A 22,860-nucleotide genomic window follows, 5' to 3' on the forward strand; every position below is an offset into this window, starting at 1 on the left:
AAGGTCTACTTTTTATTCTGGATACCTTTCTCTAACTCATGGTATCTTGCAGAAAAAGAAGTGGTCTTCATAAGCAAACAAACACTGTAGCTTTTTTTCAAAGCACCCCCTTTATCTTCACAGTAATTGAACACAGCAAAGCAAACCCACATACACTTGGTATGAATTTGAACAAAATTTCTCTTATTGTTACTGCTAACGTAACTGTTAAAGGAAAAAAAAATGCAATAAAAATGAAGTTTTCCCCATAGAATTAATTGATACATTTTTTTCTCCTTTGAAGTTTATTCTGCATTTTAATGACAGATTATGTTAATTATGGAACTGAAAGATGAGAGCCATCTCTTTGTGAGCAGCACTATGTGTATTAAGCAGAATTATATCATATAATCATCACCTGCAAATAGTAAACAAAGAGAAGGATTATACAAAATGTTAAACTTACATTTTGTGCTTCTTTCAGGCTAACTCTTAACTTAGGTCGAAAGTAGCTTTTTGGTTTTCTTCTGGATTCATATACTGCTCTTTTAAAAATCATTACTGACATCTGGCACAAAGGAAAAAATAAGGGTGTTATGTGCTCTGCTCATAAACATTGTAGCTACGGTAACTGTTAATAATTAATTTCAAAATGATACCTTTAGAGTGGCCTCTCTAAAAATCTTTTTCGTTTCTGAATTTTCCTGAGAAGAACTGATATTTTCTAATTGCTTCAGTTCATCAATTTTAATCAGACCACGGCGAGAAAATACCTGTCCAAAGTATTAAAAAACAAAAACAAAACTGAAACTGATACTATGTTTTTCTATTCTGATTGTTGGGGTGTAATTGCAGAGTCACATCATTCTTGAATTCAGGCAACTGCAAAGGACTGCAATGAAAGCCAGGTCATGAACAATAGTTGAAAAGAAAAAGAAAACCTTTGGAAAATGTCTTTTGTATATCTGCATGGGGATTGACCACTACTTAATGCTAGAAATCTGTGACTATTATTACAATACAAAGTAATAATGTATTTAACTTTGAATTGATTATTCACATACGCATTGAAACAACCCGACACTGCAGTTAAATTTTGGAATACAGGCAGAAATCTAAATGCATATGATCTGAAAACAATCAGGAATATTTAAATAAATATTTATTTCCCACTTATTTGCATCTGAAATTATGGTTATATATGGTAAATCAGGATACCTCTCCATGAATGCCAGCTTGACAATCAAAATAACACTGAGAAACTGCAGCATATAGAGTGGCTCTCCATGTCAAATAATGTACAGATAAGAGCGGAATGGATAATTCCATACATATACTGGCCCAAAGTAAGTATTCCAGCACCTGTAATAAAGAAATCCAGTTTCAAACTGAATGTTTTTTATACTACATAAATACACTTCCTATCACTTAAGGACACATACAAAGACTTATTTTCCTCGTAAGACAAGATATAAAAAATAATAAGAAGAATCTATATTAATTTTTAAAATATTTTGTTGACTACAAAGCACTGTCCCTGCTTATTATTGTTTTTCCATCTGAAACTGTGGGCAAGCATTATATTTTAGCCTCTGAGATACCTTAACAATTCCAGCCCATTGTAGACTTGTCACCAGAAAGCAGTCCTGCCCTTCCCTCTCATCTACTGTTATTATGAGAGTTCTCCGTCTCCTTTGTGTCAGCTATAGTGATTTTTTTCTTAGTTTTCAACTAGATCCACAAGCTGATTTGGGATTCAGTAGAGTCTGCCTCCTTTGGTGACGGCCTGCACTTAGATCAATTTATAACCAAGGAACTACACAATTGGCTCTTAATTTTAGGGCATTTATATCTCTCCCAAGATAGTCATTTCAGCAGTTGCTCTATAGAATTAGCCCTATTATATTGATGGAACAGTATCTTCCCCTTCTATTTGCTTTGTTTCTTAAGGTGCACTAAAATTGCACAACTTCAGTCCTAAATCAATTTACAGATTTTTAATGTAAATTAATAGAATCTGAAATACCTATGATTAGTTCCTCTGTACCCTACATAAGAAAAGCCTGAATGTTAAACAAGGTGCTAAATCACTTCTGTTTTCAGTAAAAGATATTCAAGTAGAAAAATCTCTCTTGTTCAATGAACAACTGATATAAGCGACTAATAAGAAAATAAACTAGATCTAGGCTGATTCAGATTCTGTTCAAGTTTTAATAGGGAAAAAAATAAACTAAGACAAAAATTACAAAGATAATTGAAAAGAAAAAGGGGTGCGTGGAGGAATGCCATGTCATTTTTAAGTATTTGCATCTAAAAACAGCCACCAGGTGTCAGTATATCTCCAGATTTCAAGAAACAAAAGGCCACTTGCAACCGATCTATTGCCCAGAAAAAAAGCATCCAGGGCCCTCTGAAATTGTCTGACATTCCATCTCAAAGACTAGTGAGGCATTGTGCTGGGCTCCATCCCACGCCTGAGGAAGGAGCAGAGGCACCAAGACATGAAGCCTTTAAATTGGCCACTGCCCTCCAGACAATTTTATTAATTTGTGACAGGTGCTATTACTGGCAATGACAATGAAATAGATGTCAGGCTACAGTGTTATGAAAAATATAGGTGCATTTTCTGATCTTCTGTGCATTTTGCAAATATTTCTCTTTATTTTCCATACCTTAGCAGACTGACCTATCATCATCAAATGTCTGCATATGGTATAAATATGAATTGTACCTGTAAAAAATAAAATTAATATAAGTAAAAAATAATGTAACTTTTATATTCCTACGTAAATTTGTCATGTTAACCAACTGAAAATTCTTCTCAATATCTGTGCTGTTATTTCCAGAGGGTGAAAAATAAACTAATAATCTTTCTGTAACTGTTTTTAAATCAGAGAAGATGAACCCACCAAATTCTTGAGCGATATTAACTTCAAAAGTAACTACAAAACAAAGTAGCATCATAAAATAATTAAATATCAAAATACACTATATTGAATTTTTATTAAATGAACTGATAGAGAATTTTTTTTAATCCCCAGATGCCAGCCTCTTTCAAGAAAAAATATTACCTCTCTTCACAGACCTTACCTTGCAGGATTTTTTTAGTCTGTCATGGCACTGTCCTGGCAGACAACACTATCATTTGATATTCAGTATGATAAGTGAATAAAGAAAATTGATTGTGAATAGAATTTTCAAAAGCATCAAAGTGACTTACAAATAAAGTCCTGTCAAAAAAATTATTTAATGTAGGCTATGTCACAAAACTGCTTTTCAAAAAATCAGCCCTAGAAGTATAAAAGACACTGCAGTTCTCATGGAAAAATAATAATAATAATAATAAAATCTATTCTTCTTTCTGTATGACTGTTCAGAAAGGGACATCTGTGGCAGCAGGAGGCATCACAATGTCAACTGTCATAGTTTGAAGGGTATTATTATCCCAATAAGCAAGATATTAGCAAGCATTAGTAAGATTTTTTTTAATCAGTTAAATGTAATGAGACACAAAATCTGTTGCCTGAAATTGAAGAAAAATGCTTGGGAACTGGAAAAAAATATGACTTATTGCTTAACGTCTTCTTCTAATTCGATAAAAAATTTCATTATTGACTAGGCTTGGTACAGAGACCTGTCACACAGGTAGTTGGACATAAGAATGGTAGGTGATTATATTTTAATTACAACTCTTTTCCTACAAAAGCAAACAAACAAAAAACACACCTCAAAAGGAATGAGAGTAATGGCAGTCCCAGGAAAGCAAGGATAAGAATTTCAACTGTTTATAGCTCAGAGAAAGTAAATACCAGTATTTTTTAAAATTAAATTAAAAACAAACTACTTCCTATTCTATTGCAACAATTGACCATAGTGGAATGAAATAATAGTCCAAACATTTGACTAAACAGCGTTGTCTTTCTCTCTCTCTCTTTATATATATATATATATTGGTTTTCTTCTTGAAGTAAAAATCTTGATACACTATTCACTGTATTTAGTTCACAGAAGCTCCATTTTTGCCTCAAATTTTTCCCAGTCCAAGTACTTATTCACACTAAAATCATACACAGAGATTCAAATTATTTAAAAGTAATGTGGTAGTTTTTAGATGAGTTTGGTTATTAACTCCAGCCTAGGAGAACATTTAAAAAAAAAAAAAAAAAAGATTTAATGTCATGGACAGATGATCATTTTCTACTTTAAAACCTGTAATCCCCTTTTCAAAAAAAAAAAAAAAAAAAGAAAGAAAAAGAAAAATACTCATTAACACAAACATTTTATTGATAAAAAGTCGTATCAGCTTTTTTTTTAATTTGGGTTCACATAAAAAATGCCCTTACTCTGTCAGATTTCATTTTATTAGCACACTCAAACCACAGCTATGACGAAAAAAGCTATTACTTTTATAACTGTCCATTTGAAAAAAAAGCATGCTGTAGAAACTTATAATTAAAAATTTGTTATTTTAGAATAAGAAACATTTTTTTAAAATACTACTGCAATTCAAAGCTAACTAGAGATTTATTCATGACCCCTACATTGACCTTAAAGAATACATATAAAATTTCCCTCCACTGGTCTGCTTAGCAAAGAAATGCAAATGGAGAGCCTGAGGTACCATTGTAGATAAGCCAACACAAATTCTCCTGAGGTAGAGCCACTTGCATGGTGAGCCGTAAGGAGGACAGGACATTGAAACAAGTCTGCAGGGATTCTTGGTTCTGGAGATTTCTGTCATTGCTACAAACCATCTGATATATACAAACATTCCTCTCTTGCAAAGCATGGAACTGAAATACATGGAAACATATGTAAAATAATTATATATATATACACACATTTAAAATAGATGGACCTACCATTTTTTCCATCAGTAAAGTACAACAAAACATTGAACATGAAAAGAGCAACCATACCAGAAAAAAAAAAATCAGCATGACATTTAAATGAGATTAAAATATGGAGAAAGTGAACAGCTCTACCATTAACCTTCTTGATTTACCAGTTGTTTTACCATTAACCTGGGTCATTTTCCACTGTATCACAGCATGAAAATTCACCTAGCGCACTAGTTGTGTTGAAACAGTTGTAGAGAGAAATGTTAAGACATTAAACCCATATTTAAAGGATCTGCATGTAATTCTTGGCCCCTCTGTAAACTAAGGCAACTTTTAACTTTACTTCATTTGTATCACCCATACTATATTTCCTGCTCCCACCGATCACCTTTCTCTGCTATTGGATTGCAGACATATAGTCCCTTCTCTTCCTGGCAATACCTAACCTAATGTGATCTCAGTCTTGTCTGGAGTACATCATTGGAAAAGCAAACCTAAACAAAAGGGATGAAATAAGGTAAGTACAAAAAGGCCATTCAGAATTTATCAATCTTTCAGATTTCTAGAAGATGCATTATCGCTACCAGTTCCAGTTTTAAAGATCACTGTCAAACTACATTCCATATTTGAAAATTTACAAATTATCTCAGTGTCCAACAGCCAAATTATAGAACAGGCTTTTCAGTATGTACTGATAATAAGATATGGCACTATCATCAGTTCAGGGTCTAGGCAGACATACAGAAAACAGGAGAAACCATCTCTGGAATTTTGAATTTAATTACAAAGTGTTTTTTTAAAAACTAAATAAAATGGATTATCATAGCTTCGGTCATATTCTCTCTAAGAAGCTGAAATATGTTTGAAAAACAGAAGAAATAATATAAAGAGTAGCTCTTCTAGTAGCAATTTTAATAACATCTGCTTCCAGCTTTCAAGCAAGCTCACTGCTTCTTTTTCCTTACACCTATGTACAAGCTAACTCTGACTAAAAGAATATGAATTTAATTAGCTCAATACGTAGGAATGCCTTTGGTTTCCTTTTGTTGTTCTTGATAACAGAATAACTTAGAATCACAAAACGGTTTGGGTTGGCAGGGACCATAGGGATCACCCGGTTCCATCCCTCCCGCCATGAGCAGGGACACCTCCCACCAGAGCAGGCTGCCCAAAGCCCCATCCAGCCTGGTCTTGAACACCTCCAGTGATGGGGCAGCCACAGCTTCTCTGGGCAACCTGTTCCATTACTTGCATTACTTTATTTCAAAATATCCACCACCTACTGAAAACAGAGCTTCTCAGCAAAGCACTGCTTAAGATAAAATCTAGTGTATTTTTACCATTCCCCTTATACCTACTGATACACTTTCCTCCTTAGATAACAAATGATAAACTGTGAACACCTATCTCTATAACGAATTAACACAAAAGGATGCCAACATACTTTTAAGGTTACTTAGCTCCCACAGAGCTTAGACCACTTAAAACTATTCACCCCTCTTTTTTTTTTCATACTGAATAAATAACCTAATGCTAGCAATGCAATGTGTTTCATTACTATGTCATGAGCTTTTTTTGCATGTAGTATTTTTGCACATTTATGATAAACGCTACAGGACAATGTTTTAATTCCCTTGTACATCATCCAGTTCTTAAATCACACCATATAGAAACTTCCACAACTGCAGGAAAGTTATCAACTTTGGTCCATACCATGATGCTGACAAAGGTTAATAGCAACTATTTCAAAGTAAAAACTGCTGCAGACAGTTATGGAATAACCAATTTGAGAAAACTACCTTTTTAACATTGACAGGGGTTGGCTTAGGCCACAAAAGCATAAGCACTTAAACCCTCTTAGAAATCTACACCCCTCTGGATGTTCATACCATATATATGACTGTTATATCTCCATGTAATCTGTATAGATAAGCTATCAAAGTTTAGTTAATATTAATATTTAATTAATATAGCAATTCTAATCACATTTGTGGATGATAAAGAAGACTATTTATTTTGAAACTGCAAATGTATTCAACGAAAAAAAATAAGCCTACCGTAAATGCCACATTTTTGTCTCCGAAACCATTTGGAAAAAAGGTGGATTTGAATTTATGCACATCATCTGTGACGTCATCAGGATTTACAGAACTGAACTGCTGAAGGTATCTTCCATAGCACTGTCGAAGTGCCAGCTTATATTCCTGAAGAATGAAGAATAAGTTATTTTTACAGTTTGTATATTACATTTCTATTTCTATAAGACGTGTTATGTGTTATTGTATTCATGTAAAAAGTATCAATGTGAGAGAGCAGCTGGAAGTAAAACACTGAAGTTTCATATAAACATTGAGCAATATTATTTCAAATGTCAAATCTCTCAGCAAATGAAGGTTAAAGTGCTTAAAAGAAAAACTTATGGTTAAAGTAAACAAACTCCTAAATCACAAGTATGACATTTCAGAGAACAAGTGTAAAGTCTGATCCTGGGGTAATGGAATAAAATCAAAGGGCTCCTGGGATGTCCTGCAGGGTTTCAACAGTAATGATAATGGTACTACACTTCTGAGAAAGGTATTTTATAAAGCAGAACTTTATAAACAATATACAGACATCATTACTTCCCCATTTCCCTGATGTCAAAGCCCCTCCCTTCTTTTATGCAGAAAGGAAGAGTGTCTTAACATCAGAACTCAAACACTTTGACTAAGATGAAGAAAAAAAAAAGAATGAAACCAGCGACAACTGGAATTAAATAAGGCCAAGAAGTTGGTGTTACTAGACTAGAAATCACCACTGGGTCTTTAAAACTGTTAGCAAACAGGATGCTGAGCTTTATGTGTCATTCAGCACGCACCTCCCCAGCAGCACGTTGGTCCATTCTAACATCAGACTGAGACTATGGCTCAGCTCTGACTCAGCTGCCCAAGTGCCACTTACTTACTGAATCACCTCCACCACTTCCTGCAGCAAAGATTATTTAGAGCTTTCTCTACCAACTTCACTAACACTAGACCACACACACTCCAGCCATGATAAATTCTGGGGCCGAAAATAAAGAAAGAAAGAAAGAATTTCTACTTGTAAAAAATGATCCTTTAATGTTTAATAACAGAAAATCCAAAAGCATTTCCTTGGACCCACTATTTTCAGTATAAATTCCTACCACCACAGTAACACTTTTAATCGAACTTTTAATCATCTGAGGAATCTTACTGACATGACCCTATTATCTTTTTTGCTGTGTGAAAGGAGCTGACATAACCAGAAACTTTTACTTTCTGTGAACAGGTATGGATAGTTGGTCACCTGTGTAAGCTAATGCATAGAGTCAGCCTGTGATAACTCTTAGAATCCTAAACCACGGTTCAGAATGCCACTAAGCTAGTTACTAATACATAAACAAAAGGTGATTCCTCTCCCAAACAGTTTACGGTATATAAGATCAGAGATAAGAGACAGATAGAGGCAAAGAGGGAGGAAAAAGAAATGAGTCAGTACTGATTAGTATGATGACTAACGGGTTAACCAATTTCAAGACACATAACATAATGTATTCAGGCGTGTCCTAAAAGATACACAGCAGATGTATAATAGAAAGAAATTTAAAGTGAGATTGCATGAAAATAAATAGCAGGGGGACAGAAAGCTAAGTTGGTGCTTAATCACTGGTAATGCATTTTAAAAGACTACGCATCGTTAAGTATTACGTAACATAAAGGGGGATTGCAATTTAAAATAATCACCAGCAGTTTCCAACTAAGATTCAAAAGGGACCAAAAGAATGTTGCACTTATGCAAGGGGCTCCACCCTGCCTATCACAGAACTTGCTGTTACACCACATTCATCTTTCCTGTAATGCATTTAAATTTGTAACTAACATCCATCACATTTTTTTCCTCTTTTCTCCAGAGAAAAATATGGATACAATGAAAACTAAATCTGTAAAGTCAAAGAAATGCACTTAAAAATGGGAGTTCCAAGGACAGCTCACTTCAAAATTTTAGGCTAGCCAGCAAGAAAACTTTTTCTACAACATCGGTAACTTTACCTTTACTGTAGAAAACCATATTACACCAGAGGGTGGAAGCTGTAAATTCTCAGACTTCTAGATTATTTTTAGGCAACATATGGCCAGGTCAGGAAGCTCCTTGAATATAAGGACCAAATTACTACACTTGAGTCATGCCATGGGAAGCCAATGTACAGAGGGCAGGGTTTGATTTATTTAAAATAACTTCCTAGTGAGTAAACTATGAGAGCAGCATTTCCAAGCACTAAAAGCTTCGTGTAATATTCAGAGCAATTGCTAGGCCCAGCAGCTGTGAAAACTTAACGAAAATATGAATACGAACAAAACCCAAATGGAACTGCCTAGGCAATGAAGGAGCTATTAACAAATGCAGTCAGTTCTTCAAGAGCTTTCTTAAGAATTTCTGTGAATATTCCTAAACCTATACCATGAACCTGTACCTTCAGTTATAATAGCATCACAGTTGCAAACTCTTCTATATGCCTTCAGCCTACCAGTGAGTGTTGAGTGTTGCTGAAGTTCAGCTTCCGCTTGCTGTTCTTTATGCGGGAGGCAGGCCACTTCTGTGGAATTCTTTAGGGCAGATGCAGTGAAGGATATATAAGACTTTGCAACATTTGCATGATCCTCATACCTTTCTCCAGGTCTGTGGAAAAGCTCAACTACTAGCCACATATAAACACTTTCCACAAATAGCATAAACAGCATTTATTATTGCTAGGCTCCATAAGCAAAGGGTATAATAGTGTAAGAACAGTTTCACTGGATGTATTCCTCCAAAAGACAGGTCCTCAAACTATCTTGCTACATTTCCAATTATGCTTGCTACTTTTCTAGGTGAAAAGGAGGAATCTAACAGTGTCATATGCTGCAGAGAATAATAATAATAATTTAAAAAAAAAAAAGTGACAATAGGCATTTAACTGCTTTCCTAATGGAAAAGTCAATAGAGTGTTCTTAAAAACTGTTTTCAGTTTAAACACAATGCCAGTTATATGTTTTTCTTTTGCTGGTGGGGACAGAACAAGAATATGAAATTTCTTCAACAGAATATAAATCCAAATACATTTTTTCCTCGATATTGTCATAATAGTTCCAAATAACATATGAAAGAGTTTAAAAGAACTATTTAGGAACCCCAAAAGCATACTTATTTAAACAATGAGGTCAGGTTTGTAGCAAGACACAATCTCAGATGCTTATCTCTATAGAATGAAACAATATAAAGACTTGAATATATCAAGATGATATACGGTAATAGTAAGCTTAACACCAAAAACAAAGCAAATGAAATCATGCTTTCACTTCAGTAAAATTGGATATCCCATTCTAAATAATAATAATAGCAACAACAACAATTTGGTTTAATCTATTTTTTATTCCCATTATATTCAAAAATGAAGAAGTTACAGACACTTTCCAAAGCTCTTGTTGGAAGAGTTTTACAAATAAATTATAGACTTTCACTAACTTTTGAGCTATAAATACAATTTTTCTATTACAATCAAATTTTAAAAAGAATAATACTACCAAATTCTGTATCTGAAGTAGGTGGAAAGCACATAATTAAAATATTTACTTGATTGTCTCTTAACACAGACACACTAAATATCTGGAGTTATAACCTAGAAATGTATTATTGATCAAATAAGAGTCTTCCAGTATGTTCCTGGGAAAAAGTAGGAAAATCCAGTGATGGATCATTACAAACACAAAATCACACTAAATAGATGCCATGTATTTAGGAGCTGCACCTTTCTCTAAATTATGCTAATTCTCATCAAACTTTTAAGCATATTCTCTCAAGCAGCTTTTCAAGAACTGAACCGTTATAACAAATCAACCCATGATTGTGTAGTCCCTTAGCATTTCTGCTCCACAACTGTATCACTCAGAACCACACACCATTCCTCAGACCCAAAAGAATGACTTGCAATTAACTTTCAACTGTACTTTGAGCTGCTTCTCAGCCTTGCTTTGTAACTACCCTTGGAAGCCCCAGACTGTATGGCATGATCTTCGACACAAGTATCACTGAGGTAATGAGCTGCACGCCTTTGAAGGTTTTTTTCTCAGCAGACACAAAGGACAAACATGATGTAAGAACATAACATAATAATAGCCCTACTGAGTCAGAGCAATAGCTACCCCAGCTCCAACTGCAGCTAGTAACAGATGGCTAGATAAGAGTTATCATGTCATAAAACATTCCCCAAATACTCTCAATGTCTTCAACAATCTACAACTCCCAGTGTAAACTTGTCATGTTTCATTTTGAATTTACCTAAACTTTTAGCATTCATACCATCCTGTGGCAAGAAATTCCACAGCTTTAGTACACATTCTGTGAAGTCTGCTCTTGTCCAAGCTTGCCACCTACCAACTTCATTTGATGCTGTTGTATCAGAAGTGGAAGTGTACACGATCAGTCCCTATTCAGCCTCTTCTTTCGCTCGTGATTTCACAGACCTGCATTACACTCTGCTCAGTGATCTCTGTTCCTAATCATATAGTCTTAGCCTACTTTTGTTCGTTGTGTGGAAGCTGTTTCATGCTTTTTGTTGCCCTCATTACTCTCTCCAGCATCATACCTTGTTGCAATTTATCCTTTCTGAGGAGACCAGAAGCGCACAGACAATTCAAGATGCAAGAGCACCATCAATACATGCCGCTGTTATAACTGACATCTGTTTTTTGTTCTCTGTTCCCCTCCTAACAATTCTTTACTTTCACTTCTAGTTTACTGAGCACTGAGTTGACATCGCTGTGGAGCAAACCACCATTACAAACAAATGCTGAATAAAGATTTTGGGGTGTTCAACTTTAAAGAGGCAACAGATGCATAGAAAATGTAGATACAGCAAATATATCCAACAAATGGCAATTTTACAATAATAAACAAAAGATACAAAAACCACCAACTCTCAGTGGAACTATTTTGTAAAAGTTTTTGCTACTTTCTAAACAGCTTCTTATAAAATATCATTAAAAATTAAAGCAGAATAGAAACATAATGAAAAAAAAAAAAAAAGACTGTGATTGAGATTTTTCTGTTTTGATATGACTTACTTGGATCTGAACAAGGGAATCACCAACTTTCAGAAGTTTGTCATTGTAATACCAGTCTGGCAGTCGAGGCTTATATTTGTTCCAAATATTAAACAAAGTATTTGCACTAAAAAATACAGGAGAAAAAGGTTCCAGATTAGACTCGCAGAAGACCCGTCATAACAAGTAAACAAATCAAGAAAACTTCAAATTGTGAAAACCCCCTTCTTCCAAATGTATTTGAACCTCTACATACTTCAAAACAAGTGATCATTAAAACTGGATTTAACAAGCAGCCAAGGACATTTCTGGGTTTCCTTTCTGTCAACAGTTTTTATCACACAGATTTTTTAAAAAGGATGAATTGTTTTGTATGTAAATACTTAATAAAATGTCTTAATACAAGTGCCTTTGCATTGTTCAAACATGGTCATAAGTGTCAAATCTGTCCCACTTTTCAGATTGTATGTGAGAGGCTCTGTAGAAACTATTTGGTATTTTAAGGAAATTCAATGGATTACAACTCAGACCAATTGTTGGACCTGAAACTACAAGCACTAAGAGTAGGGAAAAAAAGATCCCCAAATAATAATGCTTGTCTGGTAGCAGGAAACTTAGGACCTAGTAGCCATGAAATAAACTGTAGAATTGTACCATGAATTACAAAAAGAAGAAAGTCATTAGAAAGCCTCTAGCATGAAATGTTTGGGAACTTTAAATTGTAAAGGGTGGGACTCGGAGAGAGCAAGCAAATGGCATGTTTGTAAAAAGAAAAAAAAAATTAAAATAAAGGATTTTATGGCAATAGCTGCCACCTTAGACTTCTTTAAAAAATCTATATTCAAGCTGGAAAACAATAATTGATCAGGCAGACTGCTAATATGCACAGGGATTTTTCTGAAAAGAATCCTATTACAGAACTAACAGTATTTACAGTGTTAACAGTGCCAGGCATCTCTTACATTTATTCTCTTAACAAATCACTTCTACAGAAACCTCAGCAAAGAGTGCCACAGCATCTACATTATTCATAGGTAGCAATTTATAAGGAAGGGAAATAACTGAAGAGAAAGGAATTCATGTTGGAAAATAACCTTCTAGCTGGCTTCTCACGTCTAAACTAACTGTGTGCTTTCTGGTGTATCAGGACCTCCTAAGACAGTGAAAAGATGGTAGATCTCCTAAGATGGTAGACTAGAATGCAAGACACTTTTCTTCAGCTGTTTTCTGACATTGAGGAATTTTGAATCCTTTTTTACAGTCTCCCAGACAGTTCTTCATTGTAGCTTATAAGAAGACTTCCAGTAAAAAAGCACAATAAGAATCATCAATTTTCCCACACAGAAAGCTACAAGCCACCTTCACATTTCAAGGTGAAACAGATGGCTGTATGAGCAACTTGTCAAAATGATCTCTACACCAAAGAATTACAACACTCATAATCTTTTTATTTTTCCCCTAAAAGTATCACCTCGGCACAATTTTTGGTTCTTGAAAGTAGAGAGCAAAGAAAGAAATGGGACATTCTAGAGGTGTATCTTAAAAGAAAAATGCAGTAACAGCACAAACCTGGCCAAAAGCAACAACCTGAATACAATCTTCTCCCACATTACATCTTTGAAGGAAATCATGGCCCGGTCTAATAAAGAGCACCTTCTAGGTGGAGAATGCGTTCCTCCTGGTCCATTGGTAAGCAATTAATAGCCTGGGTGGCTACTGACCTATTACACTGACAGAAGACTACCAGTCTGGCCAGTAAGGGTAAATCTGCAAAGAGGCTCCAAAGGAAGGAATCAGTTGGGCATCCAAGTGGAGTCCCTTTGGACTATCGTGGGAAGAAACTTAGGAAAAGACTTCCCAAGCCCTAAAGGTTTGATAGATACTACTTGAGGGAGAAGAAAAAAGCTAATTATCAGGCTGTAAGGTAACTGATAGTAAGAATGACTGTGGGAAGAGGTCTGGGAGGTAAGACTAGCGAATTTCTTTAGGACTGATCAGCTGGAAAACCCCCAGTGAAGATCATCCTCACTTTTTGTTTTGAATACTCTATTAAGAAGTGAGCAATAAACTAGTGACAAATCTGACTAGACTGCCAACTTCAATGGGGACATTCAGGTGAAATATATCTGCTACAATGCCATGACTAAGTACAAATGAGTGCATGACACAGGAATGTTTCTTTGACACAGACAAAGGCGAGTGAGACACTTCCCAAACAGCTAATATGTCTTTCCTTTATATAGGCTGTAGGCCACCAGAATAACAAGCTAAGCAAGTGAATTCTCAGAAAAATACTGGGCTTCTGGACCTCAGAGGTGAACCTTCTTCATTTCCAACCACTCTATGGACAAAAAAAAATCTTTTCCTGAAAGGTCAATCCTTAATATTTTGCATAGGGTAAGGCCTACAGAGTTATATTTCTGGGTCACAAGTCTTTACTACAAGTCGTACAGGATTTTCTGATACTGATCAGAAGATGTCTTATTGAATGAGGGTGGCTAAACCGCACAACATGAAATAAAATCAATAGTTCGTGGTAATTCCTTGATGTTCCCATTGCCCAGAGAAATGGGTTAAAACAACTTATCATTTAGTTGAGGGAAAAACATTTTTGATTGCTACTTCCACTGCTGGAAAAGATTCATAACTCCAGCACAGGGCATGTAATCGGTATTTTTTGTTACTTACATTAGAACATTATAAGTGCCTAAATTACGGCCTTACTATTGACTTATCGACATCAAAGGCTGACAGCATTGGAAGAATGAAGCCGACAGTCTTCTAAAGTGTACATATGTACCATGTGGAAGCTCATTTTCTTGCTTCTGTAATAACAAGAGCACTTTAATCATCAACCAAAATCATGCCAGAAAAAGTAGCTTGACAAATGACAAGGCAAGAATTCTCTAGAGCATTTAGGAAACCATCTGCAATAGCCATTACCTTCAGAAATTCTTAAAAACAACTAGACTAAGGCTAGTTCTGCAACCAGAAATTTTGAGTTATCAAACAATGAGAAGCAAGGGAAAAACAGCATGGAAATTTCAGTCACAAACAAATACCCATGACTTTGCTAGCTACCTCAGTGTGTGTGCTAATAAGCAGAATTCTAGTCCTCTACCTCCATATTGTCCCTACACATACAAAAAATGTCAGAGGATACAGAGCCATGGGGAGCTTAGTGTTATGCAACATTCTCCATGCCTTGGAGCTCTGGCATGGGTCACTCACTACTGTCACCAACTGCTGGGATCAAGACCCAGGTAGTGTTAGCTCTCATCTTCGTGAGTGCTGCAGAATTCTTTAGATGGGAAAAATTTTTTTGCCAACTGAACCAGCATGGACAGGTGTAACATCTACAAAATACCAGTTCTAAAAAGATAGAGCCTCATCAGGTCAAAATATTCCAGAGGGGAAGGTAAAGAAATGCTTGGAGACACTGTTCACAGAAACTGATTACTTGGCATGACATTTGCGAACGGATCGGTTTCAGCATGCCTAGCTCTCAACCAGAAGATACAATGAATGTGTTCATTATCAGCAGTTTTCTGCTGAATTGGTGTTGTGTGAAGCAGCTGAGTGGCATTCCTTCCTCTGAGGGGCCTACAGGGGATACTTTTGAAGTAAGAATACAGATCAGCTAAAGCAAAAAACAGTCTGAAGCTATAAATGAAAGGCTTAAAAATACCAAAGCACTGAAATCAGCTGCCGAAGCAATATCAAAAGCCAATACACCAAGATTTAAAATACTAGAGGCAAAGGCCTGGAGACCCATACCTGAGTGATAGATCGAGGCCCAGACCTAATGATGAACATGGCACATAAACAAATTAGAAATCCAGAATAGTTAGAAAAGGAGAGATCTCCAGTGCAGACAAATGATAGACTGCAGAATCTGAGTACAACCTAAATTATGTCCAGCTCCTTTAGAGAAGGGCTATTTGTAGACTGCATCTAGGAAAGTACCAAGTGAAATACATAAGGATTGAAGCTGCACAGAAGTGATAAGCTAAGCACCCTGTAGCCTAACTGCTGTGCTCTTTTTGAATGAAATTACGATAACTTGGGAAACTTTCATTTTCATTTTAAAGATCTGTGGATTTAGACTATAACACTGCTCAGATAACAACAGGAGAAAACCAACAATTTAGCTTCAAAGAAGCAGTTGAACATTTACGTTATAATGTACCTAAATACAGCAGGGAGAGCTACATGAGAAATGCACAGTCTGTATAAGACATATGCATGAACTGTGAATCATCCAACGATTTTAGTTGCTCTATATTAACTGCATCAGAAAATGTAGAGCTCTGCATACCCACAGATAGGCATGTATGTGAGCAAACAAATATGCACAATTATACTTGCCATATGTTCTGCCTGCATCGATGTGTATAAAAATATACCTACGTAGACACGGCCATATGCACGAGAAGAGCCGTGTGTCGCTATCCTCGCGTGGCCCTACTGTGAGCACATCTTTCGGGGCAGGCACAGCCCACCCGCGCCCACCCTCAGACCCAGCAGCACAGCCTGGTGGGCTGCCAGCTGCTCCTTCAGTAGGGTTTTCCGACTGATAAGCTCAGGCAGCTCTGGTACAGCGGCAATGCCAGCAGCCACAATACCCTGCGCTTTCTTCCTACGGTATTCACTTGGAGGAGGTGCAGAAAAAGGAGGCGTTCATGCTTGGGAGGCTCGCTCATTTAGAATCATGGAGTCATTAAGGTTGGGAAAGACCTCCAAGACCATCTGGTCCAACCATCACCAATGTCACCCACTAACCCATGTCCCTAAGCAGCACGTCCAACCTTGCCTGAAACATGAGGGGGAGAGCAAAGGAGAAATAAAAGGGGTTGGGTGCCCTGGAGAAACCTAGGCGGGAGCAAAGCCAGCTGGTTCCCCCCCGGGGCAGCGGGAAGGGGGTCTCGGCCCTGGGGTGCGGGCAGGGAAGGGGCGAGGAAAGACCTGGGAGAAGAAGGGGCAGCCGAGGGGAAGAGGCTGGAGGGCAGCAGCGGGGAGCGGGCGAGGGAGGGGAACTTGCGGCAGGGGCGGCCCCTACCCGCGGCGGTGCAGGTCGTGGCGCTGCGGCTCGGCCTCCCCCGCGCCCCTCAGCCGCCGCAGGAAGCCCAGGACGTCCCGCAGCTCGGCCTCCAAGCTGTCCACCACCGGGTTGCCCGGCGCCACGGCCCCGTAGAAAGCAGCCGGCGGGGGCTCCGCCATGCTCCGGCCCGGCCGCGGCGCGGCGGCGTCGCCAAGCAACGGGCGCGGGCAGCGGCTCTGCCCGGGGACATGGCGGCCGCGGCGGGGCCCGGCAGGAGGGAACCCCCATAGCCTGAGGCCGGGCTCTGGCAGCCCAAGGAGCCCCCCTGGGTGTCCCCCCGCTTCCAGCAGAAAGGAGCAGACCCCCTCCTTCAGGGCTGTAGGAGGAGGCCGTGGCACCGAGGTGTTTCGAAGTTCTCTGTTGGCATCACAGGAAAGGGGCTTGGGAGGGATGCTAAGCAAAGCGGCTCGGTTGCTACCTGTGCAGTGCCTTGCCACCTGCGCATCAGCCATGAGTTACTGGCATCCCGCTAATTCATGGCTGATGGTAAGGGAACGACCAGAGAGATGCCGAGTGGTAGGAACTAGAAAACGCTGCATTTGCCAGGCCAGCGAAATGATGCGGGAACCATTTAGGTACGATGGGGGATGTGCACAATTTTAAATTACTCTGTGACTAATGCACCTGACTCATTCTACAGGCTGATTTTGTATTGTTACTGGCTGGGAGTTGTGTGCATCCGTCATCTAACAGGTACCGTGTGAGTCGGGGAAGGTGTTTCCAGCAGGGATTAGAGGCTGTTCGTGTGTGTGAAGTAATTCATAAGGCAATGGCTATGCAAGACGGAGAGGGTTCCTCATATTTCTGTGGAAGAAGTAGAAAACAAAGCCTGCCGTGAAAAGACTGGACACAAAGGTGCTGATGCTGAGATTTAGAAATCAGTGGGTACAGGGACAAATTTTACAAGACAACTGAAATAGGAGAAGTTGGCTTGGAGAGCAATTACTGCTACATGTAAAGATTTTGTCTGAGCTTTGCCACACTAACCAAAGAACTTCCTGTGATGGATTCCAGATGACTAATGTACCCTGGCTTCTTGTGAAAGGCTGCCTGGGCCACTGGAAGCGCTGCTGGTTTTGTCCGTTTCAGGACCCTAAGAGCTGAGCTAGTTTGCCTCACTAGATGGTGCTACATCCCAAAGGGCTGATCTGCAAATTCACCGCTGATGCGAGATGTGCCCTTATAAAGCAGCAGTGCCTAGAAGCTTTAAAGGGTACTACTGGAGAGGCACTAAATGAGACTCTTGAGTAAAACTTTGTGTATCTCTAACATTTGGCTAGCAGATGGTGGACTGAATGTAATATTAGCAGTTTGAGTTAGTGTTTGCAGCCATAGAAACAATTTGAGTCGAAGAAAACAATAAGACAAATGGAGTATAGTCATTTCCCAAAGGGGAAGATTAGAGAGCTAAGTAAAGATAAAGTTTTAACCGCTGGGAAGTTAACCAGGGCGTAGCTGACCAGCCAGCTCGCAAAGAATGTTCAGTCTAAAATTCCTGCGTCAGAGCTCAGCAGGGTCCGAGTCTACACTCCCTTCTAGATGGAGGTTTAGTGCAGGGAAGACACTTCAGTCCCTCTCAGTACCAGGGGCAAAATCCCCTGCAGAGCCATAGCAAGGTACCGCACTGCAGCAAACATCATAACATGTATGTTATTTCAACTTCGGATGCTTGCAATATTGATTCCTATTTTATTGTGTTGGAAAAGACTCAAATTTACACTTAAAATAGTCTGCATCTAACATTTAATCTCTATAATGTTCAGTGGGTCCAAAAGTCAAAAGGGCTTATAGTTAAATGAATAGAGCTTTTTAACTTCAGAAAGCTTATCAGTTCTTCAGAAGCCTTCAGTGTACATAATCTGATGTTTACAGAGAAAAGCCTGGTATATGCAAAACAATAAGAAAGTAATGGCTATTGAAATTGAAACCATGATAGAAGAATTTCCTCAAATAAATGGAATATACATATCAGTACCTGTATGACTTCGAGAGTTTGTAGCAGGTTTTTGAATTATATATGTCCCTACGCCCTAAAAAAAAAAAAAAAAAAAAAAAAAAAAAAAAAAAAAAGTTACTTATTAATTGAAAGACTAATGATTTTGTTGTCATTGATAGGTGAACATTTAGATTGTAATCTGAATTAAGGTAAAATCAGAGAGAAACTAGACAAGACTATGGCCTCGTATGGAGTATTGGCACAGACAGCATCCTAAGAACTGGAATTTAGGTAAATCCATTGCCTCAAGCAGAAATGTCATAGCAACCTATGATTTAATATTACAAGGCCAGATATGAGGAGTCTGCCATAGAAGGACCCAGAAAGAGTTAACTTAATAAAAGTCTGTGTCAGAAATGTCTGCTGGCATGGCTGTAGGACCAAGAGCATGCCTGAGTCTGAAAGGGAAAAGACTGTTGCTAGCTCATCAGGCTCCCGGCTTACTTCTCTTGTGTCACTTCCACCTGTGTGAACTACAGTGAAGTTATCAAGAGCAAACAAAAGGGGGAAAGCACTGTGTGACCACAATAAAGTCAGACAGGAAGAGTGTCCAGTGGTTTCAGGGTGCAGGGGCTGAGGTAACGTCTGTGGAGCCCTATTTACTACAATAATCAAAGTTTGTTCCCTATCAGTAATTCTGAGTTCTGAGGTGCACGTTCAGATCCATTCCTAGGATGCTTGTGAATGTACCCTTTGAATTAGGGCGCCTAGCAGTTCTTCTGTTTGATATGCAGAGACAGAAGCAATGGTGAACGCTGTATTACCAGACTTCAGCAGGGTAACTTGACAGTCTCCAGAGATCAAAGATCTAAATTTATATATCTTTCTTATGCTTCTAGGGGAAAAAAAAAGTCTGAGCTGAGGTGATTCTGGGTCATTGCTTTAGCATCTTCAGGCTGATAGGGTAATGAAGGCATGGGACTTTAAAATAACGCTGGACATATATTGTGAAGTGTATCAGTGTTGTTCGTGTCACTGGGTAGTATACAAAATTTGTTAAACAGTGATATGGTCTCTGTACTCTAGAACATACACTAGCAAAGTGGCTGAAGCTTGTGAATCTTGACAAACAAACAATTGATGGTCTTTTCAGACACTCTGAGAGCAGATCTGAGACAATTTTAATGCAAGCGAACACTCAGAGAAGCAAAACACTCAGTTTTTACTTGAAAAGGGGCCCTGGCGTCCTTTCTGAGCTGGCACGTCAATGTAAGAGGAATGATCAGCAGAAGGAAGGATGGCAGCTACTGAGAACTGTGCAATTGCCAGGATCTTGTAAGGCTGCATTCGTGTTTGTGGTGAGAGTTCTCACTATGTTTCAGTTGTATCACATGAAAGGTTTCAGTGCCGAATTCTGAAGATTAAGTTTATCAAGGTTATGATACAGAAGTCTTCTTTTTTTTTAATTTCTTTTTAGTGTGAGTGTGAATGCTAGCAAAACCTTCTTTTCAGTTTCTTTGTATCTTTAGGGAAATATTCTTAGGCATATAGATGAATTTCAGTTGATTTCCAGAAAATGTGTTATATGGGAGAAGCGATCTTGTTCCACTGATTTATTTTTTTCAAAAGAAAATGTAGGAATGCATAATATTTGTGTGAACAATCTATGAGATTTAACTCAACCCACTCAGGCTGTATTGTTATGCACTGAGTGGGTTAACCGGTCTTTGGGGAGGCAGATGCAGCGGGGTTGTTGTACAGCTGCCTGAGTTTGTAAGAGGTTTAAGTTGAAACACAACAGATTCTCAGATCTGCTTTACGGATTTAAGTACCTAAGACAGCAGTTGGACAGAAAAATGTCTGTTAGGGACTTTCCGAAAAATGCAGCTATTGCTTCGATGAGAGTTTGTCTAAAATTTCTGATGTTTTCTATATTTGACTAAGATATGTTTTATGCCAGTTTACAAGTACATTCTATTGAGGCAAATATCAATTGATAGAGCTTATTTTGGAAAGATTTTGAGGGGTCTGCAAATATTTGTTTTGGGGACGTACTAATTTTGGCTCCCTGGACAGACCATGGAGGTAAACTCTCACTCAAAGGTCGTCTCAAGTCTCGGGAAGCTGTAGGGGTCCCTCTAAGAAACCAAACTTAGCAGTGGTTTAAAGTGATAGTAAGGAAGCCTTGTACAAAAGCCCTGTACGTACTTTGCCAGCAGGAAAAGTTGAACGTATGAACAAGATCTTCAGTGATGTGCATGAAAGCTGCATCTTAAAAGCACACTAAAATGTAGAACACTTAGCTGTATGCATAAAAACCTAGAGAGAGGCCCACAGTAAAGATGACATCTAATTTAGTGAGCAGAGAGATAGGCAAGATGTTTATACTTTTCTATGGCTTGTGAGTAAAGAAAGAGAAGAGGTAGAACAGGGAAATTGATTCTTTTTTAGCTGCATTCAGCTTAAGCTGATTGCTAGGCATCGAATAGTTAAGATTTGAATTTGGGAAAAAGGCAGTGACATGTTTTGTCATGCCTTTTCTTCACTTTATGAAGATTTTCAAGACAAACTTTAAATGAGAGGAAGTATAGTTTTCTCCAATAAACAAATCAGTCCTGAAGCCTTTCCCAAATGTCTCTTGAAGCCAAATGTGACAGTGCATTTTTGTTCATGTTCTCCTGATGCATGTTTGTTGTTATAATTCTGAGCTGCTACACATGCTGTACACAGAAATCATCTCGGGAAAATAACGTTGTTTGTGTATATAACTCCTGAATAGCCAAATGCATCCTTATTAACACTTTCTCTGTTGTGTGTTTGGTCAGGGAGTACTCACAAGATCAAAATAGACTCTTCTAGGAATTAACCATTGGCAACAACCAAAGAGAGAGCTAAAATAACCTGGTGATGACCTCCCATATTTTTAGATCAATGCATTTCAAGTTTGTCCATTTCTTATTGCATTATAGTATGAATTTTGACACTTTTTGGCATAATTACTTCTATTTTCCACTCATATTAGTTTCTTACTCACTCGCCAGAATATTTCAATCCAAGGTCAAAGTATGTGCTGATTGAGGTTTGTTCAAGCAGCTGACAGAAGTTGTTTTGGGTGATAGCCTGACCTTGGACTAGGAGATTTAGCAGCTTGGAAGTCAGCAGTAGAAAATTATGCAATGTGGAAGAGTAGTTTGTTGTTGTTGTTGTTGTTGTTGTTGTTGTTGTTGTTGTTGTTGTTGTTTTGTTTTTTTGTTGTTTTTTTTCTTAACAAGCCTTGCTTATTCAAGGAAGTAGAAAAAATATCCGTATCTTCCCATAATTGTTTGGACATTTCATATTTTTCAATAATACTTATTTATTATTCTACATAATTTTATTTTCTAGGTCATTATTTCTAATAATATATATCATTCTGAGCTTTTGGTATATGTTATTGTATTATCTTGGTATATATTACTCTTAATAAAATATACCATTATGACCAATGATACACATAATATATGTGATTGTAAGCCTTTATCTGATTAGTTTAGAATTTTAGAAAATTAATGTTTAAGAAAAAGTAATTGTTTTTTGTTCTACATATGTGTGGGAAGGATATTTGGCTGGTTTCTAGAACAGTGGAGCTGGCGCATGTTGGCTTTATTTCAGTGTAAGTACAATTTACAATAATTTCTTTTTAGAGCAATTGGTGCTGTTGCCTGATTACATTCTATGAAATAAAAACTGTCCAGGAAGAGGATTATATGTTTATCGTTATCTCTATAGAAGATACTGGATCTATAGCAGATACTCTATCATTAAATCCATAGTAGGATTTAATCTGTAGGAAAAGCTATAATATCCAAAAGTATGATGGCAATAAAGAAGACTAAATAGTTGATACAAGGAAGTTTAAAATCCCAGGCTTGCAATCTGCTG

At 37.7% G+C, this 22,860-nt stretch overlaps 1 protein-coding gene across 5 annotated transcripts in view; it reads right to left on the bottom strand.

The window, feature by feature from the left end:
* Positions 1 to 18,945, bottom strand: part of CFAP54 (cilia and flagella associated protein 54) — a 115,068-nt gene extending 96,123 nt beyond the window's left edge. For all 5 annotated transcript variants that reach the window (XM_040556693.1, XM_040556703.1, XM_040556711.1 and 2 more), the window contains exons 1-8: positions 16,962 to 18,945; positions 11,924 to 12,029; positions 6,878 to 7,024; positions 4,601 to 4,772; positions 2,652 to 2,710; positions 1,198 to 1,341; positions 639 to 752; positions 446 to 547 (exon numbers count right to left, since the gene is read on the bottom strand). In XM_040556693.1, the coding sequence (XP_040412627.1) occupies positions 446 to 547; positions 639 to 752; positions 1,198 to 1,341; positions 2,652 to 2,710; positions 4,601 to 4,772; positions 6,878 to 7,024; positions 11,924 to 12,029; positions 16,962 to 17,455 (1,338 nt within the window). In that variant the 5' untranslated portion in view covers positions 17,456 to 18,945. The remainder of the gene's footprint in view (positions 1 to 445; positions 548 to 638; positions 753 to 1,197; positions 1,342 to 2,651; positions 2,711 to 4,600; positions 4,773 to 6,877; positions 7,025 to 11,923; positions 12,030 to 16,961) is intronic.
* Between the last annotated feature and the right edge of the window lie 3,915 nt (positions 18,946 to 22,860).

Source organism: Cygnus olor, chromosome 1, assembly GCF_009769625.2.
Source record: "Cygnus olor isolate bCygOlo1 chromosome 1, bCygOlo1.pri.v2, whole genome shotgun sequence".
NCBI classification, from domain to species: domain Eukaryota; kingdom Metazoa; phylum Chordata; class Aves; order Anseriformes; family Anatidae; genus Cygnus; species Cygnus olor.